This window comes from Phocoena sinus, chromosome 1 (assembly GCF_008692025.1).
Source record: "Phocoena sinus isolate mPhoSin1 chromosome 1, mPhoSin1.pri, whole genome shotgun sequence".
Lineage (NCBI taxonomy): Eukaryota > Metazoa > Chordata > Mammalia > Artiodactyla > Phocoenidae > Phocoena > Phocoena sinus.
This window is the reverse complement of record NC_045763.1, coordinates 56542780-56566637: the sequence shown is the minus strand read 5'-3', so window position 1 is coordinate 56566637 and position 23858 is coordinate 56542780. Positions and strand designations below refer to the sequence as shown.

General features: G+C 41.8%; 1 protein-coding gene across 2 annotated transcripts in view; it reads right to left on the bottom strand.

The window, feature by feature from the left end:
* The window catches only part of DNAJC6 (DnaJ heat shock protein family (Hsp40) member C6), a 155090-nt gene that overhangs the window by 74634 nt on the left and 56598 nt on the right, over positions 1 to 23858 (bottom strand). The window contains exon 1 of one of the 2 annotated variants that reach the window (XM_032614374.1): positions 19745 to 19940. The exons of the other annotated variant lie outside the window; for it this stretch is intronic. Coding sequence (XP_032470265.1) covers positions 19745 to 19940 — 196 coding nt within the window. Of the gene's footprint in view, positions 1 to 19744; positions 19941 to 23858 lie in introns of those variants that run through there. 2 annotated transcript variants of the gene reach the window in all.

The following is a 23858-nucleotide window of genomic DNA, read 5'->3' as shown; positions in this document are numbered from 1 at the left end:
ATATTTGTATGTATAACTCATTTGCCATATCCATAAGAGAAAAAAAACCAAGCAAATGATAAAAAGCAAGGCTATCCACAAATGAGGGCCTAGAAATGTCTGTGGTAAATCAGGGCCTATAATCTCTAACCAAGCACAGCAAAGCTAGCAACCTAAGGCTTGGCACAGGTGCTAGGGTACACTGAGAGACTCCAGAACATGAGGAAGCAGGGTTCGGGCCCATCAAAGTAATGAGCATGAAGCAGCGGGCGAGTTAAGGTTCCCAGCTTGGCATCAGATCCACACGGAGCCACATCCCAACTCTACCACATGTCACAAGCCCTACTATATCTCTGTGCACCTGTTTCCCCAGGCAAACAAAAATACCCCAAGGAACACTGCTGATGGCAAGATGGAACACAAGGACAATGGCTTTTGCCCATGTGGTGACCAAATATTTCTTTCTGACCTGAGCTCACACTCGGCCAACAAGATGTAAAACCCGTCCTTTTAACTCGGGGCTCATAACCTACTTAAGACAACACTTCCTGCTCAGGTTATAATTAGGAGTGTCTGACTATTATGAGGATCATGAGACTGCTTTATGGAGTGTTAATGAGCATCCTTAATTCGTCTGGCATCAGCGTGAAGAGGACGATGACCACAGGCCGCCAGCGCACTAAGATAAACAGGCGGCATGTGTTTGCTATGTGACCTTGGGGAAGTTGCTTCATCTCTCTGGAAAATTTGATCTGTAATTTGGGGATTAATAATAGTACTTGCCTCCTAGGAATCTTCTCAGAATTAAATAAGATGATTAATGTTAAATATTTAACACATGCACGGCAGATAAATAGTAAAAGCCCTAAACAAATGACAGCTATTTTTTTACCAGTGTGACTTCCTCATCAAAGGTTCTGAATTTCAGTCTTTCATGAAATTCTGGAATTTCTCTTGACTACTCTAGGGGGTCCTGCTTTGCCATCTTTCCTAGAAATGGAATTTTGTAAGCCTGGAAGGCCAGTGGCTATAGAGTACCAACCTCGGGCCTATCTTCACGGAGCTGAAACACAAGGAGGGATGTGGCAGAGACTGCTATTTGTCACACTAATATCTGTTATCCCCTTCTTTTTCTCTGGGAATATTTTTTATCTGGTAACATGGCCTCCCAGAATAAAAGACTACATTTCCCAGGCTTCCCTTCAGTGATATGTGACCATGTGATTAAGTTCTGACCAGTGAGATGTGAGTGGCAGAGTGCAACTTCCAGAGTGTTTCCGAGAGAGACAAGGTATGCTGGAAAACAAAAGTGTTACTTGGCCATCTCCGACAACGAGGAAGAGGGTAACACCCTAAGGAGCATAAAGCAACCAGACAGAAGGAGCCTGGGACCCTAGTTATCCCACAGAGTAAAGGTGCCATTGCAGATCAGGCTTTTGTATGAGCAAGAAGTAAGCTTCCATGTGTTTAAGCCATAGATATCATGGCCTTTGTTACCTGCAGCCAAGGCTATAATCTCACATATATTGTAGAGGATGTGGAGAAAAGCAGAAGAAAGGCAGAATGTGATGGAGGGTTATAACATGTCCCTGGCACATAGTAGGTTCTCATATTTACTTGCAGAATTAAACATCCTCTCTAGAACTCCAGGCAATCAAACCAAATTTGGAATATTGAGGTCAGCACCAAAAACAAGAGGGAGAGTGGCCACCTGGAGTTTTCATAGCAGAATGACTAGGGCAATGGAAGCTTGAAAAACCCCATCTCGTGAGGAAAGACTATAAGAGCTAGAAGGAGAGAGGTAAACCAAAGCATCAGGATTAGGCTTCAAGTAACTCAAGGGTACTAAGTTGAACAGGGCTCCTCTTTGTACTCTAGTGACCTCATCTGTAATAGATAAGACCAGAAAATTATTAAAATCCTTCTAGCTATACCATGAGGAATCTACAGATTCAGAGGAATTTATGTTGCACAAAAGGACAGAACCACAACCTGCCTAGATATAGCACTGAGAGAGTGATGGACAGATTTCCACTGAGAAAGACAAATTCCAGGTGATGATTCCTGTCCAGCAGTAGAATAGCTGCCTTCCAAAGTGTGGAGTTATCTGATGGGAAGAGTTCAGTCAGGGGCTAGACAGGCTCTTAGAGGAAGTGCTGAGATTTGGAGGATGATGGAATTAAAACAGCTTCTTCCTATAGACTGTTCAGAAAAGTGGGCTTTATAGTAGACAGTCCTGGGTTTCAATCCAGTTCTGCCACTTACTTGGCTACATGATCCTGAACAAGTAATTCACCTTTTTTTCAATCTCAGTTTCCTCATTTTAAAAATGGGGGAAGTAGGGCTTCCCTGGTTGGCGCAGTGGTTGAGAGTCCACCTGCCGATGCAGGGGACATGGGTTCGTGCCCCGGTCTGGGAAGATCCCATATGATGCAGAGCGGCTGGGCCCGTGAGCCATGGCCGCTGAGCCTGTGCGTCCGGAGCCTGTGCTCCGCAACGGGAGAGACCACAACAGTGAGAGGCCCGCGTATCGCAAAAAAAAAAAAAAAAAAAAAAAATGGGGGAAGTAAAACATACTATTTTTACTTACATCCCTATTGTGTTAAAAGGGGATAATACATATCAAGCAGGTAGCACAGTGCTAGGCTCACAGCTGCTTACAGAGGTCATCAATATTAACTTTAGAAATGGAGAAGGAAAAGAGAAAAATGTGAGGAGCTCAGAAGATGAGTTGTTCATCCGGGTGGCAGCATCGGCAGGTAGAAGACTGAAATTTGTGGACTGGGCAAGTAGTTGCTCAGCCAAAATAAACTTAGGGCTTGCCATATAAATGCTGTGAAGTGCAGGCAGCACCAAAAGCCTCTCAAAGAGTAGGGGAAGAAGAACAGCTGGAAGTTGGAGTCTCATCAAAAACTGAGGAAGAACTCTTATCCAGACATTATCCACCCATCCAACACTTATTGATTATGAGCAATAAGATGAGAAAATACCACAATGAGGAAAATACAGAGTATAATCAGGGCACAGAGGAGAAGCATCTGACCCAGAGTTAGAAGGTCAGATGAGGGTTTCCAGAGAAAATGAGAGTTAACTTAAGACCTGCATTACTGAGGCAAAGGAGTTTAAAATGAAGGGTAGGGAGAGAGCTCAAGTTGATAATGTGTTTGAAGGAGACCAGAGAATCATAAACTTCTTCTCTACCCTTCTAAAATTCCCATATTCTGAGTGACCAATCAGACGGCTAAGTCCGCTCCAACTCCAAGGTTCTACAAATTACGCTTTGGATGAAAAAGCAAAGTTAATTAAATGCACTACACATTAGAGTTGACTGCATTTTTAAAAGAATAGTGGTGGGTGTGGATATGGTTATAAAAGGGCAATATGAGGGCTCCTGGTGGTATGCTGTGACTGTTCTGTATCTTGACAGTGGTGGTTGATTCAGAACCCACACAAGTGACAAATAGTATGGAACTTACACACACACACACACACACACACACACACACACTAATACAAATAAAACCAGGGAAATATGTCAATATCTTAGCTGTGATATTACACTATAGTTTTGCAAAATATTACCACTGAGAAAAGTAGGCAAATTTTACAAGGATCTCTCTCTATTGTTTCTTACAATTGCATGTGAATCTTTAACTATTTAAATAAAAAGTTTAGCTACAGAAGTACATACAGAAAAAGAATACAGTTATATACAATTATAGTTATGAAATGTAAATTCATTGTTGAAACTGTAGCAAAACACATAAAAATAGCATGTTAAAATTACTGGTACCCTACTATCCAAATACCCTTTTATAATATTTTGATCTAGTTCCTTCATTTTTAGACTATTACACATCCTTAAAATGATTTTCTTGGGTGTATATACAGATATATGTGTGTGTCTTTACATAGGTTAATTTAGCATGTAGTTTATCTTATTTCTTGAATTTTATATTTTAAGGCTCTTCCCATCACATTAAAAATTCCTTGAACAATTTTTAAAATTTTATTGAAGTATAGTTAATTCACAATGTGTTAATTTCTGCTGTACAGCAAAGTGATTCAGATATATATATGTGTATACACACACACACACACACACACACACACACACACACACACACACACCTTCTTTTCCATTATGGTTTATCACAGGATATTGAATATAGTTCCCTGTGCTATACCGTAGGACCTGTTGTTGATCCATCTGAACAATTACTTTTTAATGGCTGTTTAGTAATACCGTATAGGCATATCATAATTATCTGAACCAATCTCCTATTTTGGAACATTTTAGGTAGCTTTACATTTTTTTTCTATTATAAGTAATTCTACAATAAATTAAACCTAACCGGTTGCCAACATTACTGGGATGAAAGAGAGCCAAGTCCCTGAATACTGAAATGTTAGAAGAGATCTTAGAAATCACCTGCCCAAACAATCCCCCTAAAACAAACATACATTCACACAAAAATCATTTCATAGTTATGGAAATTATGTATGTATTCCCGCTTTCGGAAGTTAGGAAAATGCACAATTTCAACAGCTATTTAAAAAAAATAAAAAGCATGAGCCACCACCCTTGCTCTACGTCATTTTTGACCTTGTAGAATCAAGTAGAAAAAGCAGAAATGTCGATGGACACTTAGGTTGCTTCCATGTCCTGGCTATTGTAAATAGTGCTGCAATGAACATTGTGGTATGTGTCTCTTTTTTAATTATGGTCTTCTCAGTGTATATGCCTAGTAGTGAGATTGCTGGGTCATATGGTAGTTCTATTTTTAGTTTTTTAAGGAAGCTCCATACTCTTCTCCATAGTGGCTGTATCAATTTACACTCCCACCAACAGTGCAAGAGGGTTCCCTTTTCTCCACACCCTCTCCAGCATTTATTGTTTGTAGATTTTTTGATGATGGCCATTCTGACTGGTGTGAGGTGATATCTCATTGTGGTGTCCACTGACAAATGAAGGGATAAAGAAGGTGTGGCACATATATACAATGGAATATTACTCAGCCATAAAAAGAAATGAAACTGAGTTATTTGTAGTGAGGTGGATGGACCTAGAGTCTGTCATACAGAGTGAAGTAAGTCAGAAAGAGAAAAACAAGTACCGTATGCTAACACACATATATGGAATCTAAAAAAAATGGTCCTGATGAACCTAGGGGCAGGACAGGAATAAAGACGCAGACGTAGAGAATGGACTTGAGGACATGGGCGGTGGGGGTGGGAGGCAGAAGTTGGGACAAAGTGAGAGAGTAGCAGTGACAATATATATACTACCAAATGTAAAATAGATAGCTAGTGGGAAGCAGCTGTATAGCACAGGGAGATCAGCTCGGTGCTTAGTGACCACCTAGAGGGGTGGGATAGGGAGGGTGGGAGGCAGATGCAAGAGGGAGGGGATACGGGGATATATGTATACATATAGCTGACTCACTCTGCTATACAGCAGAAACTAACACAACATTGTAAAGCAATTATACTCCAATAAAGATGTTAAAAAAAAGAAAAAGCATAAATGAAGAAACTATAGAGAAAAAAATTTTAAGACTAAAATGTTCTAGATATGGTTCATATTCTCATTCTCTATGACACTGGAGAAGCAATTTAACTATTTTAATTTTGTTTCTTCAGCCATTAACATACCTCCTTCTAGGAAGTCTTCAATAAATATTTGTTGTCTGAGTGAATGACTGAACTTTCTGACACATATAGGTACTCATAGGTACTCAACGCTCACTATAACCCAAACATTCCATGTTCTTCCACCTTTCCAGTCAGCTCCTACGTGTAACGTCTCCCTCAGCTCCTTCTTGCCGACACTTCAGAGCCAGCACTACTGTCCATCCTCAGAGAAAGCTTCATCTAACTTACTTCTTGCCCAGATTCTTTACCTCATACTTTGTTATAGATACACAGACGCCTGTCTCCACTGATGGTGAAGGAGCAACTTGCAGGTCACGCTGTTTCATTTTCAAGTTTGAGTAGGGCTTTGCCAGCAATGTTAACACGACAAGACAGGCTCCTCACATCTTCCACCCTGGCTGCAGCTACTGGATGAGAGGTACACATGTAACACCTATTAAGCCAATTGGATTCTCTCCTGAAATTTAGAGTTTGGGATTCAGAGATGGATGATCAGTGAAGACTGAATGCTTGAATTAGTGACATGTAAACTGGGAGCTCTGGGGAAGCTACCTACAAAGAGAAGACCAGAAAGCTGGTCTACAGAGAGAGGATGAAGGATAAAGCAAACTCATAGGAAGAAGCAAAACAAGAACCGTGAAGCACTAGAGAGAAGGGCTGCCGGGAGGCTCTCAGCTCTGGAGCTCCAGGCACAAATGAGGCAGGGCTCCACTCTCTGACCCTGGGACTCAGAAGGTAGCCTGTGACTTCACAACAACTCCCTTCCTCTGGTTTTCCATTAGCATGTTTTGAAATGGCTTTTATTACTTGCAACCAAAGATAATTCACTAAGACATGGAGCCTTCACAAAAGACTCTAAATGATTTTTCCTCCATCCCTTTATCACCTTTTTCTTCCTCTGAAAATATTCTTTCCTACTTTATCTGAAATGTTCAAATTCTACTCATCCTTCAAGACCAGCCCTAAATAAACCCAAGCACGGAGAAGTCTGTCTCTGTCTTCTCTCAACTCCCTCCCAGTGCGTGTTGCTGTGCTTGGTACATGCACAGCAGACTGATTCGTGTACTTGCCTTATCCCCCCTTTAAGTCACTTCCTCTCTCCAGGCCTCGGTTCCCTCACTCTCAAAATGAGTAGACTAGGTGAGCTCAGTCGTCGTCAAGCGGGACGCTACTCAGCCCCAGGTTCTGGAATTACACACAAGAAACCACTGCTGGGGCAGAAGAGGCAGGTGGTCCCAAGAAAGCAGTACCCCAGCCTCCCATCCTTATTCTAACCAGAGTTGCTCTGTTTCCATGTATTGCATACAGTAAGAGTCTGGGTAAGGCTTTATTGAAAAAGGAATCTAGTGCTAATCAAAATGAAAACCCTAAGCTAGATAATCCATAGGGCTCCAAGATTCCAGTAACAGTAGTGAACTAAAAATAACAAGAACATTGTATTGAGATAGACACTGTTCTAAACATCCTATGTTTGTCACCATTTTGATCATTACAACCATCATGTGAGGTAGATGTTCTTAACCTCATCCTAAAATCACAACCGGAATCACATAAATTACAAGTGGCAGAGGCAGAATTTGAGCCCAGGATATAATCCAGATCCAGATCTGAGTCCTTAACCACAATACTGTCTTCTATGCTCTTCTAGAGACTGAGATACAAACTTGAACTTTCTAGGACTTCGGCTGCCTCCAGGTAATAATCCTAGCCAGACAGAACCATTTTATAACTTAGGCCTTTCCCACACCATCTTTCTGAAAAGCAAAGGACCTTCTTGCAGCCAGGAAGAAATTCCTTTCAGGTATGGTTTAATTTGTTGCCTAGCACTGACCGGTACCATTAGTTTGATGGGTCCATGAATGCATACTTCACCACGTTCACTACCTTTAACTCATAATCAATATATTCATTCCATTAACATCAGAGTTTCTTAACCTTAAAACTACTGACATTTTGGGTCTGATAATTCTTTACTGTGTGGAGCTGTCTGGTGCACTGTAGGATGTTTAGCCTCTATCCACTAGATGCCAGGAACAACTCTTCCCCCACATTGTGACAACCAAAAATGTCTCCAGACATTTTTGAGAACCACTGCTTTACATGAACTAGCTTCTGTAGCAATACTGGGAAAAATAAATATAAGCAATGACTAATCATGCTTAGAACATAAACAGTAGATTCCTTTCATCCTTGGAAAGTTCCTGGGTTTCATCCTCCACCCGGAAAATTCTCCTTCAACTGGGCTGTCCTGAGGACCTTATAATGTATCAAGCCTGTTGACCGCCTCGTCCAAGAGTTCTGTTGATAACAACCCTACACATTTATGAGGACTACATGGTAACCACACGTTGTCTTAAAGCTTATGAACAATCCAAGAATGAATATAACAAAGAAAATCCTCAGAACCTTGTAAAATGAAAAAGTAAAATAATCCACTTTGAAGAAAACTCAGGATAATAAAATATTCCCAACATGGGCTCACTTAGCTTCAACCACTTGATGCAGCCAACACTTATCAAGCATCTACTCTAGGGCAGGGAATGCACTAGGCACTTTTCTATACCTTATCCCATTTGATTTTCCTAACAATCTGATGAGAAAGGCACTGCCCAAGGTCACAAAGCTAATCAGTGATTTCAAAACTTGAATCTAGAACAATCACTAGCTCCAACTCCAGTGCTCTCTCCACTGATATACTGCAGCATTCTACAAGAAGACAGTAGCCACAATTAATGGAGAGCCAATAAGGTAACAGAAAATCTTTTCATTCATATTTTTACACATAGATAAAGAGACAAAAGGATCAATTCCAAAATGTTAATAATGGTCATCCATGAAAAACAAGTTTATCAGTTATTGTGTGTGCGTGTGTGTGTGCTTTTCTGCATTTTCTAAATTGTTTTTCCCTGGATATATATTACCTATGTAATAAAAAGTATTCAAACCCCATTTCCAAAACCAAAAATAACTCATGGAAGTATCAACATGTAATGCCAGTTTTTTTTTTTTTTTTGCTGTACGCGGGCCTCACTATTGTGGCCTCTGCCGTTGCGGAGCACAGGCTCCGGACACGCAGGCTCAGCGGCCATGGCTCACAGGCCCAGCCGCGTGGCATGTGGGATCTTCCCGGACCGGGGCACGAACCCGTGTCCCCTGCATCGGCAGGCGGACTCTCAACCACTGCACCACCAGGGAAGCCCCATAATGCCAGTTTTAAACAAAGCATTATCACTATTTCTCATTCATGAGACTGCCAAAAATTAAGAAGTTTGATAATACTCAGCCTTGACAAGGATGTGGGGGAAAAAAGTAATCCCATACACTGTTAGTAGAAATCTAAGTTGGTACAAGGTTCTTAGAAAGCAATGCAGCAAGATCTATCATAATGTGAAATGAATAGGCTCTTTTTCCTAGCAATGCCATTTCTAAGAATTTATCTCAGAGGTATACCACATATGCAATATACAAAAATTTATGTTCAAAGATATTTACTGCCTATCAATAGAGGAACTTGGACAGTGGAATTCAAAGCAGTCATTAGAGAAAATGAGTTACATCTCTAGGTACTAATGTAGAAAGTTATCCAAGATATAGTATTAAGTAAAGATCAAGTTATATAACAGCACGTATAAGATTCCAGGATATACAAGTATACATTACATATGAATGCGTGTATGTGTATATGGGTGTGCAGGGATCTGCATGTCTATGCGGTTGTATATAAGCTTCCATATGCTTGCATATTCTCTAAGTATATACAAGAAAACATTAATATTAATTATATCTGGAGAGTAAAACTAAAAGCTGAGAGAAAAAATGTGGACTTTTATTTTCATTTTTATACCACTCTCTGAATCGTTTTAAATTTTCTTTTCATAAACAGGTACCACTGCTATAAACAAAAACAGGGGCTTTTGTTTTGGTTTGGTTTTGGTTTTTGAGACAAGAAGCCCGGCTCTCACGCAAAGACTTGAAAACAAAGCAACATATGAAATAGAAATGTATTCTGTTAGGACTGCAAATGCTCACAAAACAAGACAGCGTGAAAGCCTGCCAGGCTGTGTGTACCAGTGAGAGGCATAACGGAGACACTTTTCTCCTGGCACATCGAGAGACAAAGCCAGCCTCCTACCCTGGGAGGGGGTTTAATGGCTGGGTGTTAAGACGAATAATTAAAGCGAAATCCTGCTATACTTTTTTGAGGCACCTAATAAGCCAATTTCCCTAACAGCTAAAACCTAATTTTTTCCTGTTCTATCCCTCCAGCTTGTCTTCTCCTAAAGTAGCTGACACATCTTGGTCACTGGGTGCCGAAGATCTCAGGCCTCCTCCTTTGCAATCTCTGTCACACTCCGATATGTCAGAAGACCTGGGCCCTGCTGCTGGCTTGGCCTCCACCACCCTGAGTTATCCTTTCTCACTCTGGTCCCCTCCATGGCATTTAACACTCCATATAATCCTTTATCTTTGCTTGCTGGATTGTGTCTCATCCTGCATTGTACCTCTGTGCCTAGAACAGTACCAGCACATAGTAGGCAGACCACAGACACTGTGAAGTGAATAAATGAAGGGCTATTCACTGCACGATGCTATCAGCTTCATTTCACCTTGCCTGTGAAACAGGCAGGGTCAGTATGATTGTTCTCACTTGAATTACCTGCCCAGGGTTACAGCCTGCAAATGACAGAGCCAGAGCTTCTATCTGGGATTTCTGACTCATGATTCCCTAATACCCCCCCTACGCAAGAGCACCAGCAAACTGAACTGTAAAGACTGAAAACACAGCAATTGATCTAGGCTTCAGCAGTAGCAGAGGGGAAGAGAAAGATCTGCGTTCCTGCAGGGGTGAGGTAGGAGAGACAGGGAGGGGGAAATGGAGAGCTATGATCTTGTACTCCCTAGTTGCAAATTAGGAAGAAAAATTCTTTCCTTCATCTGAATGAAATGCAGTTACCTCTGGGATGGAGGCTTATGAAACCTCTCATCACCAAGTCACAGCCTGGAATACTTTGCAACAGCAAGTGAAATTTTAGGTAGGTCAGATGCAATTACCCAAACCGGAAAGTGACACCACTGTTCACACCTACTGGACCACATGCAGCAGGCTGGGATCTAAGTTTCACACACACACACCCCAAAACTACAGTCATCCACACACTTCTTATGGTATGGGGCTCCAAGTCTCCCAAAACATGCTGACTCACTGACTGGGGAGAAGGGAGGAGATCCAGACAGGAAAGGGGAAAAGAGAGAGAACAACAGAGCAGAAGGGTAGCAGAGGCAAAGGAGGAAAGAGGGAGACGAGGAAGTTGGAGACGGAAGTGAAGGAGAAAGAGAAAGAAAGAAGCAAAGAGAGGGAAGAAGGGCTGCGGAGGAGGAGAGAGAAAGGAGAAATGAGGGCTTCTGTCCTGCTAGGACTTGTGCTGCAATGCTCAAGTGGCCCAATGCTGGTACAAGCAGACCTGGAGAATTCCTAGGGTCAGGGTTTTTTTTCAGGCACTTGTCTGTTTCCATAGAGACCGAGAATTCCTGCTGCAGTAATCATCTTCCAAGTTTCTTTGGTGTTTGAGCTTTCTTCCTGTGCCTCCATCACCAGGCAAGGAACCAGAGCCGAGGGCTCATCCAGTGAGAATGGGAGTAAGGGCAGGCTGGCTACCCTACACGGTCCTGGCCTCCAGCCTCAGTCCTGGCCTCCAGCCTCGTTCCTGGACTCAGCCCAGTGCCACAGAGCTTCGGTTCTAGCATTTCCACCGATTACCTTACTCCTCCCTCCAGGCAAACACAGGCTCTGCTCCTGCCTCCTGCCCCTCCACAGCACTGCCCTGGAGATCTGCACAGCCTGATGGGCAGGTTACCAAAGAGCTGAAAGCCTGGTGAAATCTTGTGCCAAGCTGACAGCATATTCAGCCCTGCCACACGCGTGCCCGTGGTGCATCTGCAGCAGAGAAAACCAGTTGGTCACATTTTCCACTTCTAGCAAAGACTGGAAATACTACCTCCTCTCCTGCTGCCATCCAGGCTAATCATCTCTAGCTTTCTCTAGGCCTCCCGCCCCACATCCGGTCAGCTGTCAGCCTGTCCGCACTTCTGCATAATGCTTTCAGGAGCGGCCTCTTCCTTTCAGTCTCACTAGCACTGCCCTGGCTCGGGCCTTAGTTATTTCTCAGGGCATCAACTAAACTGCCAAGTAACTGTTCTCCCTGTCCTCCAGGCGTATACGCTCTCTCTTTCAGTACACCTCCTCCCTCCTTAGCAAATCAGAAATTCCCGGAGCCTAGGAATCAGTGTTTTCAACCAGCACTTCAAGAAAATATGACGCAGCCAGGACACAGGTAGGAAACACAGATGGACTCCATCCCTTACACAGATGCAAATTATCCTCAGGATTCACACACTACATTCTCCTCTCTGGAGCTGCAAGAGACTCTGTGGGCCCTGGGGCACTTCTGCCTTCCTGTGCCCATTCCCCCATTTTAAAAAAAAGTTTACATATTTTTTTACTGCATTGATATAAAGATGAATTCCTTACTGTTACTTATTTATTCCAGTTTTTAAAAGAAATTGAAATTAAAACATTTTTGTGGGCCTTAAAATTATTGTGGTCCCTAGGCACTATGCCTGTTGGATAAGTCGGGCTTGCCTCAGCCCCACTCCCAAACCTTCGGCGACCTCCCCCAGCCTACAGAATAAAGTCCAAGCTCCTCAGCAAGCTCACCTGGACCTATCTTCCAGTGCCATCCACTAGAGCACTTCCCACCCATCAGGGCTTCAGCTTCCAGGTCTAAATGCAGGTCTCTCAACACACTGTGCATGATGAGGCCACTGTGTCTTAGCCCTCAGCCCCAAACAATTCTCCTTTCCTTCTCCACCTACTGACATCTGGCTCAAACATCACTTTCCACTGTGGCCTTCCCTAGTCCTCCTGGTTCAAATTATGGCTTCTTCTTCTGCACCCCCTTCACACTTTCTCTGTCTCTTATTATACCACTTATACGCCCAATTCCAGCGTGCACATCTTTCACAGCATAATATTTCTAAAATCAGGAAATGGCTTACAACATATGCCAAACAAACTTGCCAGCCACCAGGTAGAGTACTAGTTGCAACATGCCAACAGGAATTTTTTGCACATGCAAACCCAACACTGCACAGAAGCTACTGGGTCATCTGATTGCTTCTGTGGTGGGGCTATTTCATTGGTAACACCACACACAGCTGAATTTTAATTTCTATCCCCAGTTAAAATTATGCTTTGATGCATTATTGAAATAAGAAGGCATTTTGGGGCTTCCCTGGTGGCGCAGTGGTTGAGAGTCCGCCTGCCGATGCAGGGGACACGGGTTCGTGCCCCAGTCCGGGAAGATCCCACAAGCGGCGGAGCGGCTGGGCCTGTGAGCCATGGCCGCTGAGCCTGCGCGTTCAGAGCCTGTGCTCCGCAACGGGAGAAGCCACAGCAATGAGAGGCCCGCGTACCGCAAAAAAAAAAAAAAAAAAAAAAGGTATTTTGGATCTAGACTATAGCCTGTGACATGTCAGGTAAAGCAATTAAAGGTAACAGAAACTGCCAGATCTCTTAACACATGTCATGAAATTTCCTAATTCCTTTGACCGTGAAGCACTAATTCTCATACACTGAGCTGCTCTGTCGAAAGCTTCCAAGTAGATTTCAAGAGAAACTGTTTAATATACACTAACTGTAATTTATTTTTTTTCCTGAGTTACAAGTTTTGGCAACAAGGAAACGTACAATCTAAACTGCAGGATTCTTCAATCCACCTCAAAATTATAGATTCTTTCCAAAAGGAGTTCAAGATGAGTACAGGTGATAAAAAGCAGTAAGTCACCATAAAGCTTGTATATAACTACACATGGCCAAAGGTGATACCAAAAAAATGTTTAACACTAAACCTGAAAGTGGCTAAGATTCAAACCTTGTGATACGGATGAAACACACAGATCTACAGAGAAAAGTCATCTATTGTTAGTCTATTTTTTTAGTTGTATACACTTAGTGTTTCTGTTTTTCTGCTGAAAAAGTCGCCTTGATGAATCATACAATAGATTGCATTTTTTTGATCAAAGCAGTCTTTCGTTAAGCTAATTATTTACACATCAGAAAATTCTTGGGAGTCTGGGACTATGTATTAATCATCCTTCTCTCCCCTCTGGTATCCCTGCATATGAAAAATGCTCATTATTGAACTGGTCTAGCTTTTTGCCAACAGTTTCATTTCTTTCAAGTCTGGCCTCATTTCCGTGAAAATCTAGCTGTATGCTTATTTTTAGGTTTGGATGGGCATATTTCATTATAAATGCCCTTTTTAAAAATTCAACTCCGTTCATGCTTTCATTCATTTGGAGAGTATTTATCAGGCTCCTAATGAATGCCAAGCAGTGACAAGAATACAAAGGTAAATAAGACAGGCTTGCTCTGAACTTTACTTACTGTCTAGATGGAGAGACATGCTAGGCAACATATCACAACTCAATGTGATGACAGCTATGACAGGGACGTGCAAGCCACTGAAGGAGCATGGAGAATGCTCCATCTCATGCAGCTTATAGGGTTTAAGATTATGGAAACCACGTCCTGAAGAATGAGTAGGAGATAACCTGGAAAAGTGGACATCTAGATGGCTATGGGATAAGCTGGCCTAAGCTGAGGGAACAGTGTATGCAGAAGCAGAGATGCAGGTGGGAGGCAAGGGACCTACCAGTAAAGAAAGCTCATGAAGTTCTATTGGGCTGGCTTTCAGAGGTACTACAGGGGACTTCGGACGTCCAGTTAAGAATGCTCTGGACCTAATTCCCAGAGCAGCAGGGACTCATTTTCATTGGCAAGATATTGTTCCTTAAATTTATGAAGCTGCACCAATTATACTCTTTTCTCAGCGTTATATCAGGATTTAATAAGCCTTATCCAATACTGTTTTTGCTCTATTTCCTTAGTTTTCAGCATTTTAAAATTCTTTATGTTATATTTAATACAAAAGGAGATACTTGTTTCACGAGATTCAACGTGAAAAACAACTACATTTATTTCAGCTCCCTCAGACACTCTTATTTCTTCTTACCTCAGGGAAAGAAGCAGATAGAAACATTTACTACTAAGTTCTTCATTTGCAATCTTATAGGCATTTCTCTATGGAATTTTACTCAATATAGAATGAGTAGAGCCTGTGTAACCTCAGGCAACTTGCTGAACCTCTCTGTGCCTCAGTTTATTCAACTATAAGAGGAAAGTAACTATCACCCACCTTAAAGAATTCTTACGAGGGTTAAATAAGATACCATATGTACAATGCTTAGCACAATGTCTGGATTGTAGTCGTTAAATTGTAGCTATTTTTATCATTAAACATTATTGAACAATTGTATATAAAGGTACATGGTTACAACTTTGAATCTGTATTTTATTACAGTTTTAATCTTATATAAGCACACATATATATACACAATATATTTTTGGTGGGGGTTTCTTATATAAATGTATTTATTTATTTTTGGCTGCTCTGGGTCTTCATTGCTACACACGGGCTTTCTCTAGTTGCGGCAAGTGGGGACTACTTTTCGTTGCAGTGTGCGGGCTTCTCATTGTGGTGGCTTCTCTTGTTGTGGGAGCACAGACTAAGTGCGTGGGCTTCAGCAGTTGTGGTGCATGGGCTCAGTAGTTGTGGCTCGCGGGCTCTAGAGCACAGGCTCAGTAGTTGTGGCGCACGGGCCTAGCCGCTCCGCAGCATGTGGGATCTTCCCGGACCAGGGCTCAAACCCGTGTCCCCTGCATTGGCAGGCGGATCCTTAACCACTGCGCCACCAGGGAAGCCCTATATTTGTTTACACAAACTTTCAATAGGGGTTATCTCTGGGGCAAGGACCTAAAAAATCAGGGAGGGAGAAGGTACATTTCTACATTTTTCGTTTTATTCCTTTATGAAATCTTTTATTCTTTTTTAGCCAAGAGCATGGAAAACTTTTATAATAAAAATTGATGAAAAACCTTTGGAAGGGGGTTAGATTTATTTTGAAACATAGAGGGCAGAAAGGCTGATTTTTGCCTAGATAAAAGAAAGTACTCTGTACCAATGAGAGCAGTCCAAAGGTACTGCCTCAGAAGGCAGTGAAAGCTTCCTCACAGAAAGTATATATCATAGGCTACATGGATTCTCCTAAGTCTATGAAACATGGCAGTCTCCAAGCATTTGAAATTTGACACAGGTGCATCCTTAAATGGTTATCCAGAGTCATTCAAACTTTAGCCACAACTAAATAAGTTGGGTGAATCAACTTTGCCTTCAACCTTCAAGACCCTTAAATGGGCAGGTATTCCTAAGTAAGTAATATTAGTACATATATGCTGATGATATTTCAATGAATTATGAAGTTATCCAAGTAAATGTTTCATAAAGTTAAAGCCAGATTTAAAATGTGGGTGCTGTGTTTAAACACTACCTGGAATAGTATTTGTTAAAGATAATTTTTGTTTTCAGTCAGATTCATACAAGGCAAGAAAACATTTTAGCATTCTTCATCATCCTTACACTTTTAAATCCCATTAAAATCTGGATTTTAGTTGGCCTACTGTCTTATGACTTGTCATTATGAACTTTGTAAGTAAAGCCTTATGTTGGAACACTTTAGTGACTCAAGATTGGGCATTCTACTTCTGTGGATTCTACTTTCCGTGGAAGGCAAAATGCACACAGGAGAAGTATGAAGTTTCTGAGCTAGTGAATTGGTATAGCTGCAATGCCATGTGGGATATGAGAGGATGACCTTTGAATGACACTCTTCTAGAGAATAATTTAAATGAAGAGAAAGTGAGACGTCGCTGGTAGCACACTGGTTAAGAATCCACCTGCCAATGCAGGGGACATGGATTCGAGCCCTGGTCCGGGAGGATCCCACATGCCCCAGAGCAACTAAGCCCGTGCTCCACAACTACTGAGCCTGCACTCCAGAGTCCGCGAGCCACAACTACGGAGCTCGCGCGCCACAACCACTGAAGCCTGCGCACCTAGAGCCCGCACTCCGCGATGAGAAGCCTGCGCACCGCAACAAAGAGTAGCCCCTGCTCGCCGCAACTAGAGAAAGCCCGCACACAGCAATGAAGACCCAACACAGCCAAAAATTAATTAGTTAATTTTAAAAATGAGGAGAAAGTGAGCCAGGACAGGCAGACAGCTCTGCAAGACAAATCCAGCAAAGGGGCTGTTCTAGAATCTATCTGGAATCTGTTGACTTATAAAGTCATTAAATTCTCTGAACATCTCAGGAAAAATCAAAGTAGATAATATTGTTTCCATTTCAACAATGATATTATGCCTACACAGAAAGATAGCTTAGTTCAATGGGGAAAAACTTAGACCTTAGAGTCAGAAGACTCGAATCTGGCTGTCATTAACTTGCTATTTTACCTTGAACAAGTCTCCTGCCATCTGTAAGAGTAACTTTCCTCATCTCATAAATTGGAAGGGCACAGACAGCAAAAAGAAGAAAAACTGCAAAGGTATTCTCATGTTGTTTCAAGCCTCAAACGTAAGCTCTATGGTGAGAACAACTATGATGTCCTTAGTTTTATAAAAAGGGAACTGGCTTAAACATTTCTAGGTTTTCCAGCTAGTAACAATAGTGCAGAGGTTTGATCCCAAGTCTCTAGGCACAGACACATGCTGCTTACCCTATGTAATAGAATTCTGGGGAAATGAAATAAGGTAAGTGTCCTATCTATTATAAGTAGCTATACAGATGTAAGGTATTGTTAAGACTAAGCTTTAAATTCTCTAAGGGATCTTGACATATTTTTTTCATTCTTAAACATTTTCGTTAGAGCAAAAGCCCCATGAACCACCTGTCCTGTCCAGCATGTCACAGTACAATCAGTTGAATAAACGGGCAGATTACTGCTGGTTTAGAAGTGATCCATGAGTTTAATTAAATATCTTAAACAAATGGATATATTTACACTGTACAAGGCCACTCTTTGAAAATCTTAGAAGAAGGAACTATAATTAGACAGGACAGATATAGTTGCTCTAGTAAATGAAACTTGCTACCCGCTACAAGAAAGCCCACTCTCAATCCCTCACCCAAACAGCATTCTCCCGAAATGCATGTTGAAACAAAGCCACAATATTCTCTTAGCCTAAAGGGGGTGGATGGCGATCCCTGCAGCCTCTTCATATAGTGCTAGTTTGATCAAGCTGAAGAATCAACTCCTAGCAAAAGCACTTTAGAAATAACAGTATTATTAATAAAAATGCTTTTTCATTACAACAATTTATCAAGGCAATTCATTCTTTTTCTCTAAACCTATTGGAAAAGTCTGATTTCGTGAAGATAGGGAAAAAACCCCAAAACTCCAGAACTTAGCATAAGCTGCTCTGCGTTCAAGTTACCGCCCTTATCGTACGATGGCCCCGTAGAGGTCAGAATTGTCTCATTTATGACTGTCTTCCCTACAGTGCTTAGCACAGTGCCTGGCATATAACCAGGCTCAGGAAATATACGTAGAATTTATTCTACAATGTTAACATACTTATTTTAAAATTCCAATTTTTAAAATGAAAATCTCTATGAAAAATTGAAATGTTCAGAATTTCATATTTCATTTCCCTGAAGCAAGGCTCCTCTATACTCATCTGGAAATGTTCATTTTCATTTCGGTTATTTGTTTATATGCACACTATGTTCCCAAAGGATTACAGTAGCATCATTTAGAGTATATGAATCTTTTTTGTAAGATTTAAAGGAGATCACATCCAGTCAAAAGATGGTTTGATATATCACAGATTTGGAAAGACATAAATCAAATAACCATGTACAACCCCAGTACCAAAGCGCTTGAAATCATCAGTCCCTTAGGGAATAATTTTAGCTTTAATTTAAAATAGCACTGAGAAAACACACCACCAATACCTTATTTAACTTCAATAGGAGCTTACATGGATAAAATTAGTTTTCAGCCTGGACACTTGAACATCTGTGGACAATATTTCATCCCACTTATAGGATGAGGAAAATAGAAAATGGTAGCCCAAGAAGAGCCATTACACGATTTAAAGAAACAAGCATTTGTTTGCAAAGTGCAGGAATTAAATTCAGTTTGGTTTCATGACTGCCCAAACAACTCAACACAAATCTTTCCTCTGGAGTTCTCAGTTGTCCAGTATTAAAGTTACCAATATAGAACAAACCACTGAGCACCTCAATTATAAGTTATCTTTATATAAACAATCTTCCTATCTTGGTTCCTTGAAAAGGTAAGCAAACAGCTATAATGACATTTCTGGTCCAACATGGATATATTAAATAACTGCTATGCTATGGAAATCGCCAGAAGAACATTTCCAAGAGAAAATCCAACTTTGCTAAAACGCTTTCTAAAAGACGGCCGCAAGCCCAGATGTAAAGTTTAGAGGCATTTCCATTTTCCTTACATATAGAGGTTGATGAAATATTAATACACTCAGTGCAAAAGTATAAACAAGATCAAAGCCAACAACAGATGAAATAAAATTTCATTGTGCAAATCATAAAAGCTGTGTAAAAGGGCTCTAGATCCCAGGTAAAATTTGCTCAAGAAAGGTAACAGCATTAAACCTAGCAGACAGCAGGGTAGAGAAGAGGCAGAGCTTTACAGAATTGCAAATAACATCAGCATTACGAGAATAATAATTGGAATAAATACCATCAGCAGGCTGCAAAAACAATCAGCACACTTCGTCCTTCACCTCTTCCCCTCATCCAGCTGGGTAGTGAAAGCAGCTGCCTCTCCCCGCCCCCTTCCCAACCGCTCCTCGAGCCACCCCCTCCCCTATCCTGTCCACTCCTCCCCTCCCCTTTCCCCTCCTCTCCCCGCCCCCAGCTGGTGTATTTAGCAGCCTAGAGAGATTAAGAGGCGATCGCTACGGTCACTGGGCCTCCGGACCGATCTAACGTTTCCTAGCTCCCCGGACTACAGAAATTAGAGACGCGACACCCTGGTGGTATTAGGTGCCTTCGCCTTCATCCTGTCCTCTGCGAAGCCGGACTGGGTTGGGAGTCAGTGGACTGGGCCACAACTGGAGGCCCCTGCAGAGTTCAGCGGGGCGCTGCCCGCCCGCTGCGCTACCTGAGCTGTCCATGGTGCTGGCGCGGTCCTGAGGCTGCCGGGCGGGACTCCGCGCCGCTGCCGCCCCGGCGTTCACTCTCAGCTTGCCGCCTCCCCCGCCGCTCCCTGCATTTAGGTCCCCGTTACTGTCCACCAGCTGCAGGGATTCATAACCATCGTTGCTGGTCTTTTTCCGGTAGCTTCCGAGCAGGCTCATGGGCAAGCTCACAGAAGAGGAAAAAAATATCAACCTGGGGAGACGAAGGGGGAGGTGGAAGGTGGAAAGGGCTAAAGGAGGATTTTTTTTTTAAGGAAAAACAAAAACAAAAACCATCAAGTGCCCCACATGACGCAAAGAGGAGGGAAAGAGGGAGCGGCCCCCGGAGAGGAGCTTTGCGGGGCGCGGCGAAGCCACCGCCCTGGGCAGAGCGCGGCTCTGGGCGCCGGGCGCGAGGGCGGGAGGGAGAGAGGGAGAACGCAGGCGGGCGGGCGGGTGCGCGCGTCCCCAGTAAAGCCGCCGTGGAGCCGCCGGCCCAGCAGAGCTCCGGACCCGGGCCAGCCCCCCTATGGCTGGGGAGTGCCCGGAAGCAATCCTATAGGTGTCACCGCGTCGCCCCGCCGCGCGGCAGGGCAGCTCCAAGCGCGGCTGGCCCGCGGGGAGGGAAGGAAAGAGGGAGTAAGGGAGGGTAGATTCTCGGGGAGGGGGGGCTGAAGGCGGAAAATGGGGCGGGGTGGGAGGGGGAGGGGACTACTACCGCTAGGGTAGAGGGTGTTTGCGCACGTGAGGTAAAGAAGAAAGGGGCTGGGTGTCTCTGCCTGGTAAGCTTTGGGGACGAGGGGGCAGGGTCTCTTGGTAAGCTCCAGACACGCCCATTTTGTATAACTTAGCCTATACATGCTGGAAGATTCGGCGAGTCAAAGCCACCCCTACCGTTGCCGTCCTGGAGGACTGACTTGTAACTCAACTGAACAGAACAAGACCGCATATTACCCCAGGCTATATGTGTGCCAGGACAGAAAGAAACAGCAGCACTGCCCACATCTCCCAGAATAGGTAAAATCCCTAAGTGAGATATGAAAGACCTGGTTATCCTAACGCTAGAAGGCAGTTAGAGCCCATTCCACCTAGTGAGTAGATGTGACTAGTAACTATTTGTTGAAGGACAAAATTGGCGGGGGGCGGGGGGCCGAATCAGGTGCAATTTCAGTTCTGACATCATTTACCTTGGGACCTGGGGAAAGGTCTATACCACTCAGCTGGCTTGGGGAGGATGCGTGGGAAGAAAGCTAGACGAGGATTTTCTTTCTAGGGCCCTCCCCCCTTTTTCATAATTCTGGGCACAGAGAGCCGACACTAATTAATCAGAGGAGAATTTATTGAGAAGTTAATGAACCTTAAGAGTCAGTGCCCTTTTTCTGGAGAAGTCCCTTTCAAGGCTGTGCACCTAATTTTATATCTGTGATTTTGTATTCTTAAAGAGGACCTCAACATTGTATGTTTCAAGCCTTATGAAACGTGGATTTAACTCTGTTAAGTTTCAAAATGCAATTACCAAGTGCCCATTTTCACCTGAAATAATAAGATTGCAAAAGTATCCTTCATTCTCATCATTTCAGGTGAAAATATTGGCTTAAAATTGTCATTTTCCCTATTAAGATTTGGAATGACTGAGGTGCTTTTCAAGTCATCTGACAGCGTTTCATCACCAAAACAAGAAAAAAGTACATGCATGTAAAATTTCCTTAAACCCATACACAAACCTAGATTTGACATTTCACCTTTCATGACTTTCTCTTGTTGTTATTATTATGATATCTTTAAGAACACAAATCAAACTATAGCATCTAAGAGACCTCAGTCTAAATCATTTGGGACCCAATGAGTTTCCTGGGAGTTCTAGCTCTACACAGGTCTACATAAAATAAATTAATTGGATTGAGTCATTTTCCTGTTGAAGGATCACTCAAATGCAAATTCTTATAGGAAGGGGATAAATCAGTAAAAGCCAAGAGTGCTTGCTGTCTTCTAGATCCCTCCAGTCCCTCTGAAAAGGTAAATTATCTGACCAGTTGCTTTCCTAACTGCATTATCTGATGAACATGTGGTCTGACCCAAATCACAAATCACAGTTAATGCTCATTTACAAGATCAAACAGCTTCAGTGGTGGCAGTTAAAATTGTAATAAAATTTAAACACAAACTTTATACTTTCAATTTTCCCAATCTGTCAGTTTGAGCTATTTTAGATACTTGACTAATACTCTGTAAGGTCTAGTAAATAAATCTTTTCCAATAACATTTTAAATAATCTTTTTCTGCACCTTTCCTTCTCCTTTATTACTGACCCACAGGGAGAGGAAATACCTAGTATCTATCGTGTGCCTTGACAAATACTGGATTTATACCCTGGATTAAGAGAATTTAGAAAAGACCATTTTTGAAAAGTGAAAATTATTATTTTCAAAAAAAGCACTCAGTTATTTTTGCTCAACTTTTCAGAGTTGCAGACATATTGCTGGAAGAAATGATAGATTAAACATAGGCCTTTGTATTTTGAGATATCTATTTACCCAGTTTACAAATTTAAAGAAAAACATGAGTGGGATACAGGGACCATTTTATTTTTTATATTTACACTTAATTTAACATAAATACAACCAATCAGAATAACTATTAATAACCCTACAAAATTAGGGATATAAAGAAATAATAAGGCAGGAAAATACAGTAACTAGATTAATTTACAACAGTTTAAAAATTACTTTAGGGCTTAAATTAAATACACCAATTTCAACACTAAAATTTTCTTTACTATCCTAAAGATCAAATTCACAAAGAGTTCGCGGATCCACAAAGATCTCACTTTTGTCTTCTATAAAATAAAGTATAATAAAGTACCATCGTTATATAGTTGAAGTAAGAACTAAACTAGTATGTAACACGTATAGAGTGAGTACTTAGCAAGTGCTCTCTATTATTACTATTGGTGGTCTGGCTTGGGCACAGCTCTATCCTCAGCACTGACAGTCCGACTTCCTCCCATGGGAGGAGCTCAATAAAGGCTAAGTATTATTTTCTCCAGGACTATATTAATGGAAACTTGTCTATGTGATTTTGAATGAGAGCTTAGGCTTAAAGAAGAGAGGTGGTACTGGTAAAATCCAAGGTGAACATTTAGAGTCAAACTCTGTTTTTCCAAGATCAAGATTGTTCCATAATTTATTTTATCTCAAGAATATCACATCACATATGGGGCACAGCCAAAGGACTAGATGCCCTCTTTGGGAGAGTGTTCCTTCCCTTTGCCTTTTCCATTGCTGACTCAGTCACTTTTATTAACTTGGTGAACATTATCCACACTGAGAAATGTTAGAGAGGCTCTATTTGAGACTCTATTTCTCCCCATCCCCTCCACCCCCAAAGTGCTCTCCTGTCACAGCAGATGTCGCACAACTTTCGTGGTGGTGCTGGAAGATGAATATGTACCACAACCTACCTGGGATTATGATCTGTGCTTTTTTGTCTCTAGGAACTATAAAACATTGCTTACGACTGAGATTCTAGCACCTTGTTTCCCAGGACTGCATCCTAGTTCCATGGACTATTAGCTCTATAACCTTAGGCAAGTTACCCTCTCTGCCTCACTTTTCTCCTCTATAAAATGAGAATAATAGTGTCATCATAATCAGGTTGTAGTGAGAATTAGTACCTAACACATAGTAAGTGCTTAACAAAAGCTATTATCAGTATCACTGTTCTATTTTTATGTCACTTTTTCAAAAACATAATTTCCTACTTAAAATTAGGCTAAAATCTGTCTTATGTACTTAAGAGATTTATTGTCATTATGATTTATGATAATATAAAAGCATTATGTATAATGTGAAGAGATTATTCTGCCTTGAGTTTTTAGATATTTTAATGCATGTCTATCCTGTTAGGTTTTGGACTCCTTAAATACAAAAATCCATGTTTTGTTTATGTCTGTACCCCCATGACACCAAAAAGAGAATCTCATACTCATGAGATATTGATAAAAGTACCTGCTGAATTTTAAAATTAATGAATAAATAAATTTTAAAAATGTATTAGTATCACCCAGTCTAGTGATTTTTTTAAACCACATGTTGTGGT